Below are 19,414 nucleotides of genomic sequence, written 5' to 3'. Positions count from 1 at the left end.
TTACTTTCACTGAATTCCAGTCCCTCGCTAACACATTCGCCCTCCTCCAGGCTGATATCTGGTCTCTGGGCATTACTGCCATCGAGCTGGCCAAGGGTGAGCCTCCCAACTCAGACATGCACCCCATGCGGGTCCTCTTCCTCATACCAAAGAACACCCCACCCACCCTCAGCGGAGACTTCTCCAAGCCCTTCAAAGAGTTTATAGACTCCTGCCTCAACAAAGACCCTTCATTTGTAAGTACAAGGCCTGAGCACTTTGTCTTTTATTTCTCATAGTTCCATTACTTGACGATCTTGCATTATTTAGGGGTAGTCGATGGTTAGCCTGCCTTTAATTGTGGGCCAATATTCCCCTTTATAGAGGCCAACAGCTAAGGAGCTTCTGAAGCACAAGTTCATAGTGAAAAATGCCAAGAAGACATCCTACCTCACTGAGCTGATAGACCGGTTGAAACGCTGGAAAGCCGAGGGACACAGTGACGGAGACTCCAGCTCTGAAGACTCTGACTCGTGAGTAGTGAAGGCTCTAAACATTGTACCCTTGACTAAGAGTTGGTAAAGGTTTGATCTGAGACCCTGTCTGGATTACAGTAACATTAAACCTGTGGATAATCCTATCTGTTGTGTGTCTCCCAGGGAGTCCAGCAACAAGGAGAACGACTCCTCCCAGGCAGGCTGGTTCTTTACTACTGTTCGCAAGAAGAAAGACCCGAATAATGTGTCCAATGGAACGGTGAGTTGGCCTGAGCGGGAGGACAAGGAAGTGAATGTAATTACAATGTTAGTTGTGGGATAATGCAAACAATTCGGGAGAGTATCATGGGTCTATAATGTTCTCCTCTGATGACAGGACCAAGACCTCCTGAAGAAGTCTGCCAGCTTGACCACACTGATCGCCCCGGTGTTCACTGAGGTAGAGACTCTACATCGGCGCTCTTTTATAACAGTTGGAAAGATAAGTTGAGTAATCTGTTGTTTTGCCTTTCTGTCTCTCCATTTCCACCGCTCCTAGCTGCAGCGCAGGGATGGCCAGATGAAGGGAGGGATAGAGGAGCTGGAGAAAAACCTCCACCTGGCTGAGGACATCTGCCCTGGAGTCACAGACAAGATGATCAACCGGATCATCGACAAGTTCCAGAGGTGAGTTAGGGGACAGCAGGGGAGGGGGGGACTATAGTTAGTGACGTAGACTAGACTATTGGCTAGATGGTTCTGCTGGAGATTACATGTTACAATTTGGAGCAGGTGGCCTTCAACTGTGTTTTTCTTTCTGTGGACTTTTCCATCAGATTTTCTGTGAGTTAGTGGCATGTGGAGGGCAGGTTTAGACGCTTGATGAGGACCACGCCTCCAGAGTGCATCATCAGCCTCTCTGCCTTTTCCCATCATTCCCCCATTCCTTTTCCCACCATCCTCCATGCCTCTCCTCTGATCAGCTCCCCCAGGACCATTGGATGCAGGGAAAGAGGGAGGACTCCTGCTGTGCACACTCACTGATCTTATAACCAAAAATGTCTTCTATTTTTTTTGTCTTTTTTTGTATATTTGTTGAAATATGTTTATGCTATTTTATTTAACCCCTGTTAAAAGTAGGCGCCCAAAGCAGAGCGTGTTACTGTTATATTAGTCAATAGTATTTTAGTTTTGTAATATTTTAAGTCTTATAAAAGATTATAAGGACGTAACATCAATCTTCTGCTGAGCATAAGACGTCTACTAAGGATAGTTTAGTTTTTCAATTTTGAGTTCATTTTTTTTTTTTTTTTTTTACTGCTACTAAAAATGTTTTAAGTAGCTATATTGTAGATGTTCAGTGTACTGCACTTGTTTCTGATATCTAGCTTACCATCTTCATGTCACTTGTAGCATTTAGAAACCTGCTGTTTGGAGAATTGCATATCTAGTCAAACCACAGGAGTTCAGTACCTCTGCTGAGAGTAGTCCGTGGGTGGGGGAAAGGCTCAGACCAGTGGATGTCCATAAATGGAAACTTCTGTTCGGTGACAATTGGAAAGGGGGTCACTTGTTTGGGCATTAGGAAAGACTGTATAGGAAATGGGAAGACTTTGCTGCGCAAAAGATGTATCACGCTCTCTCATTCCAAAAGATACAAATCATATCTATCTTATGGGATCTTAGCTCTAGAAGGGCAATCCTATTGGAGGCTTTGGAGATCTACTTCTGAAGGAAATATGCACTGCACACACTTTGATTGGGAGGGTGCAGCATTTTCTAAATATGCTTGCTAGTTATTTCCCTACTTAGACTAGAGCTGAAGGGAGACGGGGGGTACTTTTCTGTCTTAAAGACACTACGCTCTCTACCAAAAATACTTGACAAGTGAAATGGCAATGTCGGTATTGTAATGTTGGTCTGAGTCCTTGAGTACTCGACCGGGGAGTCGCGTCCTTTTTGAACAAATCCCAAATGAAGATTTTCTTATCAGCCAAGCTCAGACACATACAAAAGGGTGCCATCTTTGGTGTGGTGGTGACAGAGCCCCTTTTTGGAAGGGAGGAAGGATGCCAACTTAACATCCAATGGTGCCTAAAACTTAATTGTAGTCATGTATCATCGAATGCATTAAATAGTTATAATGTTTGAAGGCAATAATGCATTTGATCATTGCATATTTTTGTATTTCCTCATCAATTACATGCAGATGGAAAACAAGATTTTTTTTTTTATATTTCTGTATCTGAACTTTATAAAAGAAACTTGACTTAGCTTTACAGTAAGCTGTCAAATGTATATATTGAATAGTCTGCTTCAATCGTTGCAAAATTCATTTTGGTTTGGTCTTGAAAATAAATATTTAAATTATGAATTCCTGTGTTTTTTTTATTTTTATTGATTGTGTCAGTATTCCATGAAAATACATTTAATTGCATCAGTATCTTTCAACGGCAGAAGGGTGGACAAGTCTACAGTATTCACATTTTGTTTCTGTAGACGGTCCACTTTTCCTGTTATGTGCAGCTAAGTAGTTCATAGAAACGTCTTATTCTTTCCACAATCCTTGCAGTCTTCGGAACCAGTGTCTATGTGCAGAAACCACATTTTCAAAAGACTTGTTTCATTAGGAATATTCCAATAACAGTTGACAGTGAGGTGAGACCAGTACAGTAGCCTATAGGGCCCATCAAAATTCAGCTCTCAAATATTAAGACTCAGGGAAGCGGGGCTATTTGTCTTTCATCAAAGTACTCATCTTATGTGGTGCAAGTAATTACATTTGTTAATGTAAAGTCTATTCCCAAAAAATGTTAATTGTCTGACGGTTTCTTCAAGGCATACTTATTAAGTCAGGTCCATCAGTTTGGTGTGTCTCTCATGCCTTCATCTTCAAATATGACTAGTGACCGGAACCATCAGGGCCTGTGGGAATGGTCACAACCCTTTTTTAGAGATTTATTGGGTCAGGAGGACTTCCCATTGTGACCACAGGCCCACCAAAGAGAATAAGCTGTGATTGACTAGGGATAGCAAGGGGGTTGTCCCAGTACTAACGCTCTGATTGGCTCATGACCGCTTTGTTGCTGCACTGCCTTCAGGGTCACTTAAGTTAAAGGAGTCTTCCTCCCCCTCGTCCAGCTGCAGACTACCAGATGAAATGCGCATCCGAGCCAGGGGGCCAGAGCGCACCAGTTTCCCTAGCCCTGGGCAGTAGTATGGGAACATGACGTCTGAGTCACTGAGGCTGATCTCTCCACTCCCTGTCCTGCTCCCGGCCCCTAGCACGCACACAGAGGCGGGCCGTTCAGGCATGGGGGACAGGTTAAGAGGGAGGTGTGTTGGGCGTGCAGGCGAGTGTCGGCGTGATAGGTGAGGGTAGTGACCTAGAGGGCGGAACTCTGCTGCTGGGGCAGAGGGTCGGAGGACCTTCATATCAGACTGGCTCCAGGAGCGCTTGGGCAGGCCTGCCTGGTAGCTGGAGTCATCACTGAAGTGGCCTGCCGTCTCCTCTCTGCCAAATTCCCTTCGACCAGCCCCACAACCAGCCAGAGTGGCAGCATACAGCCCCGGAGCGATGGCCATTCCTGGAGGCACGTTGTAGCGATGACGCTGGCGCCGCAGACAGGGAGACAATGAGGAGGGGTTGGAGAAACTGGAGGAGCGGATGAAGTCGTCCAGGAGGGCGGCCTGGGGAGCGGGCCTGGGGCCGTAGTGGGACAGAGGCAGTGGCGCTGGAGCGTGGTCCAAGGAGAAAGAGGAGCAGCCGGACATGTAGGCCTGAGCAGAGAGGGGCAGAATGGGGTGCAGCTCCAGGCAGGGGTAGGGGTAAAGGTGGGAGTGAGGGCTGGGGTAGAGCAGGACCAGCTGCTGTGTATTGGCCAGCAGTCGGCCCCTCTGAGGCCCCTCAGCCACACTGCTGCTGCTTCGGTTGAAGCTCTGGGTGGCCCTCTCACTGTGGCACCGCAGCCCCTGTAGCGCTGTGGTCCCTGGCTCAGCCCCAGCCCCAGAGAAGGAAGAGGAGCGGGACTGGCCGAAGGCAGAAGTGTGGGCAGAGTGGGGCGGGGGGCCCTCCAGATCCATAGTGGTGAACAGCACCTCCACAGCAGACTGACTGCGCTTCCCACCCGGGGCACAGCCAGCATGGGGGAACCCACAGGTCTGCTCATACACCTGGAACACACACACACACCCTGATATCACTGACAGCAGGTGTGTAACTTTCACCATTGTACATGACCCCCCCCCCCCACATTCATAAATGTATTTTTTGTCCCCCAAAATGTTATTTATCACAGTGTGATACAGGACCATGCAGAAGCCTTAGAGCGTTGGGTAGGCTGTTTTCCGGCACAGCGAGATGAACAGAGGCAGCTGCTTTCTGTTGCGCTTTTTCTCTGAGTTTTATAAGAAAGCAGAGCAGAAACTTGTCTACTCCTTAGTTGATTGATCTAGCTGGCAAGGTAACTGCTGTTTGAAAACAATTATTTACTCCCAGTGCTGAGCTAGTAGTGTAACTGACATGTTAGCTAATGTTTAATACCCTCTCAACTGAAGTGAATGAACTACTAGCAGCTAGTTAGCTTTCTAGTAGCTGGTGCTTCCACAGCCAGTTCAGCTTTAGCTAGCCTCTAGCTATCTGTCAGGTAGCCGTATTTAACAGCTGTTGTGTGTATGGAAATGTTTGTAGCCTTTGTTTTGTCCCGTTTCAACAGAAGTCAGTTTGATGTTGGCTAACTTTAGCCTCAATCACACTACACCTGAATCAAACAATGAAACCAGCAGGCAATCAATTGAAGACTAATATTCTGATGTTTTTTCAGAGCAATGTGAGTTTTTATTAGTCACTATAGCAATGTAAGATTATTGAACTGTCAGTTGTCCTAGCTAATTCCTTACTTTTTACACTGACACGGTATAAACAGCTCTACAGGCATCATTGTCACAATGCACAGTCAGTACACAACACTATGCTCATCATGTCTTAGCAGAATCAGATGGTGTCCCTGCAGCTTACGTGAATTTTGAGCTATAGTGAATGGACGCAAAGATCCATCTTGTGTTGATGGGTATACCTGCTACAGTCTGGGATCTGGGAATAATGGTCATTTCAATTATTGAACCGTTGATTCTATTCTTGGATAATATAATGTATAAATATACACCAAGGTAATTCTTTGTGCAGGATCAGATGGTGACAGGGGTTTCAGCAGGGTCAAGCAGCCAGGGAAGACCAGTCTGTGACAGCGCAGAGGTGAACTTTGCAGATACAACACTTTATTCTCTCATTGCAGCAAACACTGGACAAGCAATAAGCTTCAAAGATTGAAACTATTTTAAGGCAGTCTGACAAACCTTTAAAGTTGATATCCAAACTGTATCAAGGGTTGCTAGAGGCTTTTCCCGATGACACAAAACATGTCAAACAAAAATGTGAGGAAAACGCTATTGATGATGATGATGATGAATGGATACAGATGTTAGAATGCCCAGTCGTGCTCATATAATCTCAGACATAAATTACTGCAGTTTAGGATCATCCATAGAACTAACTATATACCAGTTAAACTGAATATCATGCACTCAGAAATGTAATTATTCTGCTGGAGGAGTAAAACACAAAAGGGGACATATTTACGGTCTTGTGAAGGCTGGCTGAATTCTGACAAAGAGTAAATTCTTTAATCTCTGCATATTCTCACTGTTTTGGTTTCCTTGGAAATGTTGATACTGGAGGCTGTTATCAGATGAAACTGTGTAATATAGCATTTATAGCGGCTAAGAAATGCAAATACCATTAATTGGGAAGGTTGGTTATCCTCCCACAATGGATGGAAGAAATGACAAGTTATGTATCACTAGATTTTATTTATTACAAGATTAAGGGTACACTGTGCAACTTTCATAAGGTCTGGATGCCTTATATGGAATACTGTACAACAAAAGGAGTCTGTATTGAAAACATGTCCACGTCAGGGGAGATACCTATTTAGGAAATCCCAAGGTGCTAGGCTGCTCATTCCTGGCCCTGGGGGTCTGCCGTACTGTTGGTTGCCACTTTGGCCTTGGCCTAACACACCTAAAACCAGCATTGTGCTCGAGACCACCTAAAGCGAGACCGATTCAAGACCAAGACCGGAGCAAATCGAGTCCGAGTCAAGACCAAGACCGCAGAGGGAGCGAGACCGAGTCAAGACTGAGACCGGGATGGGGACAAGGGTTCTGAGACCAGAAAAATGTGAGTCCAATTCAAGACCATGATTGTAGTGAAGAGGCGACTCTGGGATGCTGGCCTTCTAGGCAGAGTTCCTCTGTCCAGTGTCTGTGTTCTTCTGTACATCTTAATATTTTATTTTTATTGGCCAGTCTGAGATATGGCTTTTTCATTGCAACTCTGCCTAGAAGGCCAGCATCCTGGAGTTGCCTCTTCACTGTTGATGTTGAGACTGGTGTTTTGCGGGTACTATTTAATGAAGCTGCCAGTTGAGGACTTTTGAGGCTTCTGTTTCTAAAACTAGACACTTTTCACTCTAATGTACTTGTCCTCTTGCTCAGTTGTGGACCGGGGCCTCCCACTCCTCTTTCTATTCCGGTTAGAGCCAGTTTGCTCTGTTCTGTTAATGGAGTTGTACCAGATCTTCAGTTTCTTGGCAATTTGTCACATGGAATAGCCTTCATTTCTCAGAACAAGTATAGCCTGACGAGTTTCAGAAGAAAGTTATTTGTTTCTGGCCATTTTGAGCCTGTAATCGAACCCACAAATGCTGATGCTCCAGACACTCAACTAATCTAAAGGCCAGTTTTATTGCTTCTTAAATCAGGACAACAGTTTTCAGCTGTGCTAACATAATTGCAAAAGGTTTTCTAATTATCAATTAGCCTTTTAAAATGATAAACTTGGATTAGCTAACACAATGTGCCATTGGAACACAGGAGTGATGGTTGCTGATAATGGGCCTCTGTACGCCTATGCAGATATTCCATTAAAAATCAGCCGTTTCCAGCTCCAATAGTCATTTACAACATTTACACTGTATTTCTGATCAATTTGATGTTATTTTAAATGGACAAAATATGTGCTATTCTTTCAAAAACAAGGACATTTCTAAGTGGCCCCAAACTTCTGAACAGTAGTGTATGTCAATCTAGCAAACCAGGCAACTAAAAGCAACTTTATAAACAATGTTTTGGTTCGTTGTTAGCTGGCTAGCCAGTTCAAATAATGACCACATCATATAGCTGACAACGTCTTAACTTTAGCTAATTTGTATTTCTTATTACAGGAAGATAAACTCGCTATAAGATCATTATTTACAAGTTAATGGCGAGCTAATTACAGAAAATAGCTCACGGTTCTGAGTGTGACGAAATAAAAGCAGGGCATTCTAACTGAGAATTTTTTAACTTAGACACTGTCTCGTTGGCCTAACGTTGTATCCTAATTTGACTTTGGTGCAGGTCATACTGTTCTTCACATTACCGTCTCTGGTAAACACACATATCAAATAAAATCTGTTTATTTGTCAAATGCACAGGATACAGAAGATGTAAACAGTACAGTGAAATGGTACCTTGCATAGTGGAGTCTTTTTTTTAGACATGTAGCTAGCTAGCTAAACAATTAACCATAATCCCAACTCATAACATTACTACCCTACATGAATCTGCAGGTAGTTAACCAACTAGATTCAATGTTAGCTAGATAGCTGACATTAGGCTATAACTAGCAATGCAAATGGCTCTGAGATATGAATAATATTACTACACAGATCATACATGTAACGTTAGTTAGCGAGCCAGCCAGCTAATGTTAGCTAGCTAGCTAAGAGTACGATTTAACTAGATGAAAACTACTTTCTAACAAAATTTGAAATGTATAATATCTGAAAATGTAGCTAGGTAGACTCTCTTACCTGTATACATGGATGAATGCTTCTCCCTCTCTGCCACAGATGCCATGGTTGCCCTTAGTTTTGAAAATGTAATCTGGAGACAGGTGTTTTATAGAACAGCCTGTATGTTCTCTTTTTGACTCCCTCCGCATATTTGAACTTTCGACCTACTAAGCTATCATACTCTACTTCCACCGTGCATTCCACAAATTTCAAAGCTCTGACCTCCAGAAGGTGGAGGGCAACACTTTTGCAGTTATTTGTGCCATCTTTCAAAAAATCCACGTTAGAAAGCATTACCTACACATACTGAGCAGCCCTTTGTTATAGACAGAAGCGCGCTACATAGCAGACCAACCCAAACTCATCTCTCGGCATGTCCAGCGCAGCCATTATCTCAGCCAATCATGGCTAGCGGGAAGGTTCCTGACTTTTTCTTTGGCTAAACCAACTAGGCTCCTAATTCAACAATTTGATTTGTTTTTACAGATAGCATACAAGTTTGTTATTAAGGCTCATGAAAGTTCACATTTTCTGCCCAAAAACTAATTTTGATAAAAAGAAAAAATACCAAAAATTGATGGTCTATGTCCAAAACAATGCTTACACCACATCAACCTGATTGGGTGGACCTGTCAAGGGCCTGGCCCCCCAGTGGGTGGGCATCTGTCCAACCAGGCCCATCCCATGTCTACGCCCTGATGCAAACAGCGCATGATGACAATTCCACATCGCAAAATGTGTATTGAATAGCGTGACCAACACTTCGGACTAAACATTTTCAGTACTTGGTTTACATACACATTTTGTCTTAGTTAGCATTTACTGGTAGATATCAAACGTTGTAATGTCTTTCCTACCCTACCAGCTACCGATGTCATTCTTCTGTGAGCTGCTTCATGCCAAAATCAGTTGAGAGCTGCACATGATAGTTGAGAGCTGCAGATGATATTCCGTTGAAACTAGGGTGTGTGCGGCGCGCATGTGAATATTTTTAAAGTGCTTTGCGATTGTGTAGGCTACTTTGTGCATGTTTCTCTATAGTACTACATAATCAATAAGTCATATACCTCCACTACACTACTTTTGATATGCATCATTAGGGATTAAGAAGAGAGTATAAGCAATGCCCACTGAAAAAGTGGGTAAACGGTTTATAGCTGTGTATACCCTCCACTACACCACTGGCCCTTTTGTGTTTTACAAAAAGTGCACACTTCTACATGTGACACTCAAGATGTGGTCTCGAATACTACAACACTGCCTGGAACAAATAATGAATGTTTCACTAAGCTGCTAAAGCTGAGTGGGGTGTGTTGAGTTGGGGTGCTACAGGGCCGTGGACCCCTAGGGGCAGGACAGGGTGACCCAGCTATATTGTGTGCAAGTAAAAAGAGCTCTACGGTACTATTAGGCCTATGATATGAATTATATGGAGGATATACTGTTTGTGTGTGTTAATGTGTATGTGTGTTTGTATTAAACGCTGGTTTTCCTTGAGACATAAAATAAAAAAGATAGGAAGGAAGTTGTGTTATTGACTAGACTGGTGGGGGTCGGGGGTGCAGGCGGCTCCGGCTGGCTGATATTTGATGTAGAGGATGTGTTAAAAAATACAATCAAAAGTCTTTGTACTTTATTTGTGAGGGTTGTTCATTCGTGAGACTATTGGAGAATAGACATTGTCGTGCCCTCTTCATGGCTGTCTTGGTGTGTTTGGACAGGATAGTTTGTTGGTGATGTGGGCACCAAGGAACTTGAAGCTCTCGACCCGCTCCACTACAGCCCTGTTGATGTGAATGGGGGCGTGCTCGGCCCTCCTTTTCCTGTAGTCCACGATCAGCTCACGTTGAGGGAGAGGTTGTTGTCCTAGCACCACACTGCCAGGTCTCTGACCTCCTCCCTATAGGCTCTCATCGTTGTCGATGATCAGGCCTACCACCGTTTTCTCGTCGGCAAACTTAATGATGGTGTTAGAGTTGTGCTTGGCCATGCAGTCCTGTGTGAACAGGGAGTACAGGAGGGGACTGAGGGAACCTGTGTTGAGGATCAGCGTGGCAGATGTGTTACCACCTGGGGGTGGCCCGTCAGGAAGTACAGGATCCAGTTGCAGAGGGAGGTGTTTAGTCTCAGGGTCCTTAGCTTAGTCATAAGCTTTGGGGGCACTATGGTGTTGAATGCTGAGCTGTAGTCAATGAACAGCATTCTTATGTAGGAGTTCCTTTTGTCCAGGTGGGAAAGGGCAGTGTGGAGTGCAATAGAGATTGCGTCAACTGTGGATCTGTTGGGGCAGTATGCGAATTGGAGTGGGTTTCTGGGATGATGGTGTTGATGTGAGCCATGACCAGCCTTTCAAAGCACTTCATGGCTACAGACATGAGTGCTACGGGTCGGTAGTCATTTAGAAAGATTACCTTGGCGTTCTTGGGCAAAGTGACTATAGTGGACTGCTTGAAATATGTAGGTATTACAGATTCGTCACAGAGAGGTTGAAAATGTCAGTAAAGTAATTTACCAGTTGGTCAGTGCAATCCGTCTGGCCCTGCAGCCTGTGAATGTTGACCTGTGTAAAGGTCTTACTCACATCGGCTACGGAGCGTGTGATCACAGTCATCTGGAACATCTGGTGCTCTTATGTATGCTTCAGTGTTGCTTGCCTCGAAGCGCACATAGAAGTCATCTAACTCGTCTGGTAGGCTTGTGTCACTGGGCAGCTCACGGCTGGGCGTTCCTTTGTAATCCATAATAGTTTGCATGCCCTGCCACATACGACGAGCTTCAGAGCTGTTGTAGTATGATTCAATCTTAGTCCTGTATTGACGCTTTGCTTGTTTGATGGTTCATCTGAGGGCATAGCGGGATTTCTTATAAGCGTCCGGATTAGTGTCCCGCTCCTTGAAAGCGGCAGCTCTAGCCTTTAGCTCAGTGCGGATGTTGCCTGTAATCCATGGCTTCTGGTTGGGATCTGTGTCATCTGACCACTTCTGTATTGAGCGCATCGCTGGTACTTCCGGCTTTAGTTTTTGCTTGTAAGCAGGAATCAGGAGGATATAATTATGGTCAGATTTGCCAAATGGAGGGCGAGGGAGAGCTTTGTATGCATCTCTGTGTGTGGAGTAAAGGTGGTGTAGAGTTTTTTTCCCCCCTCTGGTCGCAGTTGTAAATGAGAACTTGTTCTCAACTAGCTTACCTGGTTAAATAAAGGTGAAATAAAAAAATAAATGTGACATGCTGGTAGAAATTAGGTAAAATGAATTTAAGCTTTCCTGCATTAAAGTCCCCGGCCACTAGGAGCACCGCCTCTGGATGAGCATTTTCTTGTTTGCTTATGGCTTTATACAGCTCACTGAGTGCAGTCTTAGTGCCAGCATCGGTTTGCGGTGGTAGATAGACAGCTAAGACAAATTCTCTTGGTAAATAGTGTGGTCTACAGCTTATCATGAGGTACTCTACCTCAGGCGAGCAAAACCTCAAGACTTCCTTAATATTAGAGATTGCGCACCAGCTGTTATTGACAAATAGACACAGACCACCACCCCTTGTTTTACCGGAAGTAGCTGTTCTGTCTTGTCAATGCATGGAAAACCCAGCCAACTGTATATTATCCATGTCGTCGTTCAGCCACGACTCTGTGAAACATAAGATATTACAGTTTTTATGTCTCATTGGTAGGATAGTCTCAAATGGAGCTCATCCAGTTTATTCTTCAATTATTGCACGTTGGCCAATAGGAAGGATGCTAGAGGCAGGTTACCCACTCACCGACGAATTCTCACAAGGCACCCGGATCTGCGCCCCCTGTATCGGCATCTCTTCTTCATGCGAATGACGGGGATTTGGGCCTGGTCCGGGAGCAGCAGTTTATAATTTGCATCAGACTCATTAAAGAAAATGTTTTTGTCCAGTTCGAGGTGAGTAATCGCTGTTCTGATATCTAGAAGCTCTTTTCGGTCATAAGAGACAGTGGCAGAAACATTATGTTCAAAAGAAGTTACAAACAACACGAAAAAAAATAAACTATTGGTAAGGAGCCCGTAAAACGGCAACAATCCCCTCCCACGCCATTATTAATAATGATCTCTTACCTAGCTTGATGACTGTGGGCATTTTTGCTTACTTTTTGTTATTCTAAATAGAATGGCTAGAAGTGCCATGGGTCATATTAGATTGTGTAGAAATGCAGGAAATTAGCTTTAGATGCCCCCAAAAATGAGGACCCCCAGACCCCCCGCCAAGTTATGTCCCCCCCACTTCTAAAACTAAAGATGCGCCCATGACTGACAGAATAATATTTACAGAAGCAGGGATGAGGAGTCCTAGGTACACAGTCGGTGTCTGTATTCACTGCACATCAAACGATAGTGTATTCTATCCCGTCCTCTATGTTCTGTACTAGCATTGCCGTTTAGCCTACGGTAGGCTGTGTCTGACAGTATCAACATCGATTTGGCTCACTTATACTTGGCAGAAAAAGATTGCATTGGCAAGATGGTGAAACCCATTCAGAAGTAGAGTACACAAAGTGCTGCTTGCTTGATGGCACATGTAATCATAAATGATTTATTTGGCCGTAGAGTACGAGGCATGCGGACCAATTTAAGGGAATGGAGGTGGCGTGTATAACACGTTGCAAGAAAATTCAGCTTCAGCAAGAACAGGAGTCCATTTGCACCTTGAGACACAGGAATGCATTTAGAACAGAGACTGGCACTGAGCCGGAGGTTTGAAACGTATACAGGAGAAACTGAACTGTGTGACACCAAGTTCTGGCATCTCAAAAGAGCCTGCCTAAGGATATGTGGTCATACTACAACTTTACCTCACATTACAAACTTCAGTTGTCAAAACAAACTGACAAAAAAAATGCAGAAGTGAGCCGTTGGAATTGACTCACAGGAAATCTCCTGTTGCACTTGTGCATCTACAAGTTTGGTTTAGAGCACATGCAATTCTGCTAATGGTTTATCTATCAAATCACAATTTATTTCAAGTGTATTTCACTAGGCCTCAACACCCTTTCAATTCTGTTTATAATAATAATAAATGAAACAACAAAGAAATCAACATGCAACAAAGAAATCCATATAACAGAAGGCACTGTACCTGTTTGGAGACATCAGTGAGGAGGTCAGGAGAGGACCTGCACTGCCTGTTGTCATAGTGGGCCTTGTAGAACTTCCTGGAACGTAGAGGTTTAGAAAGACAAGGGTTTATTGCTTTGCTTAACCATTTTCAAGCAACGCAAACTCTTTCTTTCTGGACTTAAAAACATCTTCAATGAAGATTCTCCATTAAGATTGCTTTTCAGTCCAGAACTAGGCTTAATCCGTGTTCGGGAAACCTCCCCAATAAGTTTAGTAACCTTTCAAAAGGCAGGTTCTTCCTCCCACCTCTCCTGACACAGTCCAACAGTTGTTTCTGCGTCCTACCACTAGAGAGAGGGGTAGCACAGTGTTATCAAACTGAGTAAACGGTAAAGGCTTTTGACAAATGAATAAACTCCCCCTTACGTATCTAGTGGTCTGACCTGTATCTAAAGCAAGAGCCTTTACTGTAGAGGAAGGACTTGTGTCGGGACTTGGGCTCCTCAGAGAGACGGAAGAAGGCATGGTACTCTACACACGTCTTCCAGAAGGCCTTACACACATCACGGCTGGCCATGGCTAGCTCTACCGTGTCCTTACGAGAGGGCTGAACACACACACAAACACACACAGATGTAATAGAGGTCATTTCTATGGAAATAAAGCAGCATGTTGTTTGAATAAAACCACATGTAACCAACAAACAAACAAACACCTGGTAACTAATGAAATCCTATTTGACCACTCAGTCACACTTAACGTCTCAAACTAAAAAAAACTCACCACAATCTTAGCATGGAGTTTTATCAAAAAATGCTTTCTTTTAAAACTCAGTTTGCGGATTGAGGCCCAGCTGAAAGTATTTATCTTAGTGTTGCCCTGGGAGAAGAGAGAAACATAGATCAAGAGTACAAACTGACAAACAGTCCAAATGTAAACCTCGGTAATAAAAACTTCTCTCTTGGTTCTGTTTACTTCTTGGCATATCCGTTTCCAGCGCCTGTCTCTCTAAAAGAGACATAGTCCACGCTGTACAATCCACTGTAATTGCATGAAATAACATAGTATATTACACATGCCCGATGTGCAACTCCTGTACATCTCATTAAGAGGTCTTTGTGACGAGCCCAGCCATTACCTGGAAGACCAACACTCCAGAGTGTGTGATGGCCAGGTTGATCTTGGTGCCCTCTCCATCACTGGCAGCCTGTGGGCGGATCCCGTACATGTCCAGCTTCCGAGCCACCTCTAGCAGCTGGCTGTCTGCCTCACCTGGTGTCTGGCCCCTGGAACACACGCAGCACCAGCAAAATCCTAAATTCACCTAACCACCAAACCCCCTGTCACCTCAACACGATGCGACAGTCACCTCACCACCAGAAGGCCAGAACCATCACACCTTCACACCTGGTATGCCTGAGTCACTAACTACTTCAGTAAGCAGTGTTGGCCCTATTCTGCCCCCTCCCAGCTGCCAGAGAGCCTCTAGCCTCTGACCCTTGAACCCGGGAGGTATCTACCTGTGCCTCTTGTGGAAGCGCAGGATCTTCTTGTGGAGGCACTCCTGGTTGGGTACGTACTTCTTGCTCTCTAGATGTTGCAAGTCAAGTTCCTCCTCGTAGTCACCTAGCTCTGCTACAAGTGTAAGGAAATAGTGGAGACATCACCACAAACACAAGCCACTATTATGATAAAACTGTAGTTCAATTGTAATCATGATCATATTTTGTGACTTTACTCTTCAACGACAAACCCCAGGGTACCCAGGGTACTTACACTGCAATAAATGTGAGACGAGGAGAGCAGCGCTGTTATCATTGCACGTAAGACTCCCATTGGACAAATCCTGTTTAATCTGCAATGCAAACAGGTACCTGCAAGAGGGAACTTGAATAAGCTTGAATGTGTCTTGAATAAGCATCATGTCTCTCTGTACCAAATAAGTTCCCTTAGTCAAGAGGTCGAAACCATTTGTATAGCTGGGGCAAATGTCAATTGGCACAACCTTTTTCAACAAAAGAACAAGAGAGAGCGACCTACCTGGTCAGTTCTTTCTGCAGCTGCCCTGGGTCTGGGGGGAAGAACTTCACTATGAAGCGGAACGTTGGATCACTGGTGTCTGTAGGAGAGAGGAGCAATATCCTTGATGCTCATTCCCCATTGTCGTAGTACGACAGATAGCATGATTCAGGCCACAAAGCAGAATTCACAAGCCTTTGCATGAATTACAGTTGAAGTCGGGAGTTTACATACACTTAGGTTGGAGTCATTAAAACTTGTTTTTCAACCACTCCACAAATTTCTTGTTAAACTATAGTTTTGGCAAGTCGGTTAGGACATCTTCTTTGTGCATGACACAAGTCATTTTTCCAACAATTGTTTACAGACAGATTATTTAACTTATAACTCACAGTATCACAATTCCAGTGGGTCAGAAGTTTACATACACTAAGTTGACTGTGCCTTTAAACAGCTTGGAAAATTCCAGAAAATTATGTCATGGCTTTAGAAGCATCTGATAGGCTAATTGACATCATTTGAGTCAATTGGAGGTGTACCCATGGATGTATTTCAAGGCCTACCTTCAAACTCAGTGCCTCTTTGCTTGACATCATGGGAAAATCAAAATAAATCAGCCAAGACCTCAGAAAAGAAATTGTAGACCTCCACAAGTCTGGATCACCCTTGGGAGCAATTTCCAAACGCCTGAAGGTACCACGTTCATCTGTGCAAACAATAGTATGCAAGTATTAACACCATGGGACCACGCAGTCGTCATACCGCTCAGGAAGGAGACGCGTTCTGCCTCCTGGAGATGAACGTACTTTGGTGCGAAAAGTGCAAATCAATCCCAGAACAACAGCAAAGGACCTTGTGAAGATGCTGGAGGAAACAGGTACAAAAGTATCTATATCCACAGTAAAACGAATCCTATATCGATCTAACCTGAAAGGTCGCTCAGCAAGGAAGAAGCCACTGCTCCAAAACCGCCATAAAAAGCCTGACTACAGTTTGCAACTGCACATGGGGACAAAGAGTGTACTTTTTGGAGAAATGTCCTCTGGTCTGATGAAACAAAAATAGAACTGTTTGTCCATAATGACCAGACCATTGTTATGCTTGGAGGAAAAGGGAAGAGGCTTGCAAGCTGAAGAACACCATCCCAATCGTGAAGCATGGGGGTGGCAGCATCATGTTGTAGGGGTGCTTGCTGCAGGAGGGACTGGTGCACTTCACAAAATAGATGGCATCATGAGGCAGGAAAATTATGTGGATATATTGAAGCAACACCTCAAGACATCAGTCAGGAAGTTAAAGCTTGGTCACAAATGGGTCTTCCAAATGGACAATGACCCCAAGCATACTTCCAAAGTTGTGGCAAAATGGCTTAAGGACAACAAAGTCAAGCTATTGGAGTGGCCATCACAAAGCCCTGACCTCAATCCTATAGAACATTTGTGGGCAGAACTGAAAAAGCCTGTGCGAGCAAGGAGGCCTACAAATCTGACTCAGTTACACATGCTCTGTCAGGAGGAATGGGCCAAAATTCACCCAACTTATTGTGGGAAACTTGTGGAAGCCTACCCAAAACATTTGACCCAAGTTAAACAATTTAAAGGTAATGCTACCAAATACTAATTGAGTGTATGTAAACTTCTGACCCACTGGGAATGTGATGAAAGAAAAAAAAAGCTGAAATAAATCACTCTACTATTATTCTGACATTTCACATTCTTAAAATAAAGTGGTGATCCTAACTGACCTAAGACAGGGAATTTTTATTAGGATTAAATGTCAGGAATTGTGACAAAATGAGTTTAAATATATTTGGCTAAGGTGTATGTAAACTTCCGACTTCAACTGTACCTGCAACTTACTTTTTACTTGCTTGGCCAGGGGCTTTAGCAGCTCCAACCACATCTGGGATTAGAAATACAGATCAGATTAGCATCCAAATCTTGGAGTGACATAATTTAGTGTACCTTCTTTGTTCACACTTTATTTGGATGTTCCATCTGTAGATGCTCGACAGATGGTCATAATGTCAACAAACTATCTGTTGATAAGCAACGGCTTGCTTGCGTTAGCGCAGTGACTGAAAGTCTATGGATATCTGCTAGCATGTTAGTTAGCTAGCTAGTTAGCCAATGCTAACTAGCTTGCAAAACGACCTCGAACTTCCTTCATACTGGACAGAGAGACATAAGAATGTTATCCACAAGTTCATCTGACTCTGAGGAAGTACATCAAGGGCCTCATTGCCAAAATTCTGAAGTATCCCTTTAAGTTTAGAGTTAGGATAAGGTTTAAGGTTAGGGCCAGTGGTGGAAAAAGTACTCAATTGTCATGCTTGAGTAAAAGTTAAGATACTTTAATAGAAAATGACTCAAGTAAAAGTGAAAGTCACCCAGTAAAATACTACTTTAGTAAGTCTAAAAATATTAGTTTTTTAAATATACGTAAGTATCAAAAGTAAATGGAATTGCTAAAATGTACTTAACTATCAAAAAGTAAAAGTATAAACCATTTCAAATTCCTTATATTAAGCAAACCATTTTTATTTATTTTTAATTGAGGGGCACACTCCAATACTCAGACATATTTACAAATGAAGAATTTGTTTTTGAGTCCATCAGATCAGTGGCAGTAGGGATGACCAGGGATGTTCTCTTGATAAGTGTGTGAATTTGACAATTTTTCTGTCAAAATGTAATGAGTACTTTTGGGTGTCAGGGAAAATGTACGGAGTAAAAAGCACTTTTTCTTTAGGAATGTAGTGAAAGTAGGCAAAAATATAAATAGTAAAGTAAAGTACAGATACCTCAAAAAACGAGTTAAGTAGTACTTTAAAGTATTTTTACTTAGGTACTTTACACAACTGGTTAGGGCTAGGGTTAGTATAGTTAGTTGAAATGTTAGTCTGTAGAGCATCTACAGATGGAGTATCCAAATAATGTGTTACTCACTCTTCTTTTCATCCCTTAGTCAAACCTATATTTGAGTTACAGTACAGTATGTGTTCTACTGAACGACTTACATAACTGCCACACTGGTGACGGAATTCAAGGCCAAAATACTCTTTTTCCAACAGCTTCAGGTGCCCACATACTTTGTTGTAGAAATCATTTCCAAGGATCCTTTGCTGTAAACAGTAAATATTAAAGTTATACTTTGAAGTGTTTATTTGGCATTTCCTTTACAAAAATAACAACGTAGAGTAATTCAGCTTACACAGATCACAACCAGATCTTAAATCATTATTTATTTCCCCAACTAAGCTGTGTGAAGATGAGGAGTTTCGACATGACTTGACCATGCATTTCACTGCAGAATAACGAAAGAGCCAAATGATGAGAGGTAGGCTGGAACAAATGAAAGCGCTTTATGTTCAATATCCAAAGGGGGATGAAGAAATCGGGCCACCTTAAAACCCTGCTAACTCAAAGCTGCCCTGCAGTCATTCGCATCCGTCTGTACTGAACCACTCAGCAACCTCTTCTTTTATTCACTTATTATCCCTTCACTCATGACATAGATGCACAAAATGCCCCTTGGCTTGGATGGAAAAATACTGCATGCGGTCAACAGGGATAATGGGGTCTTAAAAGGAAGTGAAATGCATTGCCAACAGAGTACAATTGGAAGAAGAATCAATTTAACTGTAATAATAAAAATGATAACATCTGAGTATACTTCTGTTTACAATAAGCAGAGGTATTTGCATTTACAAACACATAAGGCAGTGACTGTCTTTTGGCCTGTGTGTAAATAAATGTATGAATACGTGTAACTTCTGGTCACAAGTTGACTGGAATATAGTTATGAAAAATACACTTCTCACCTCAACCTCAAATATGCTCTCACTGTCATCCAAGAAGATGACCCGCAGTTTGAATGTGCCCTCTCTTTGTTTCTTGCGAACAACGACAGCTCTCAACTCTTGAGTTCGGTTCGGCTCGTGTCCACCTTGGCTCTCGGTCAT

The 19,414-nt window shown here is 43.2% G+C and overlaps 2 protein-coding genes across 2 annotated transcripts in view; one reads left to right on the top strand and one right to left on the bottom strand.

The window, feature by feature from the left end:
* The window catches only part of LOC115154877 (serine/threonine-protein kinase 26), a 24,920-nt gene extending 22,091 nt beyond the window's left edge, over positions 1 to 2,829 (top strand). The window contains exons 6-11 of the mRNA XM_029701563.1: positions 51 to 236; positions 364 to 512; positions 639 to 735; positions 853 to 915; positions 1,015 to 1,142; positions 1,292 to 2,829. Coding sequence (XP_029557423.1) covers positions 51 to 236; positions 364 to 512; positions 639 to 735; positions 853 to 915; positions 1,015 to 1,142; positions 1,292 to 1,307 — 639 coding nt within the window. The 3' untranslated portion in view covers positions 1,308 to 2,829. The remainder of the gene's footprint in view (positions 1 to 50; positions 237 to 363; positions 513 to 638; positions 736 to 852; positions 916 to 1,014; positions 1,143 to 1,291) is intronic.
* Positions 2,830 to 19,414, bottom strand: LOC115153773 (FERM domain-containing protein 7-like). The gene is made up of 12 exons (XM_029699350.1): positions 19,274 to 19,414; positions 18,470 to 18,574; positions 17,310 to 17,352; positions 15,472 to 15,550; positions 15,208 to 15,305; positions 14,952 to 15,066; positions 14,570 to 14,717; positions 14,215 to 14,310; positions 13,875 to 14,038; positions 13,710 to 13,778; positions 13,451 to 13,526; positions 2,830 to 4,628 (listed from the first exon to the last, which is right to left on the bottom strand). The coding sequence occupies exons 1-12, from the start codon at positions 19,412 to 19,414 to the stop codon at positions 3,525 to 3,527; spliced, it is 2,238 nt and encodes a 745-aa protein (XP_029555210.1). The 3' UTR covers positions 2,830 to 3,524.

Source organism: Salmo trutta, chromosome 19, assembly GCF_901001165.1.
Source record: "Salmo trutta chromosome 19, fSalTru1.1, whole genome shotgun sequence".
NCBI lineage: Eukaryota > Metazoa > Chordata > Actinopteri > Salmoniformes > Salmonidae > Salmo > Salmo trutta.
Note: the sequence above shows the minus strand (reverse complement) of the source record. Positions and strands in the feature narration are given on the sequence as shown.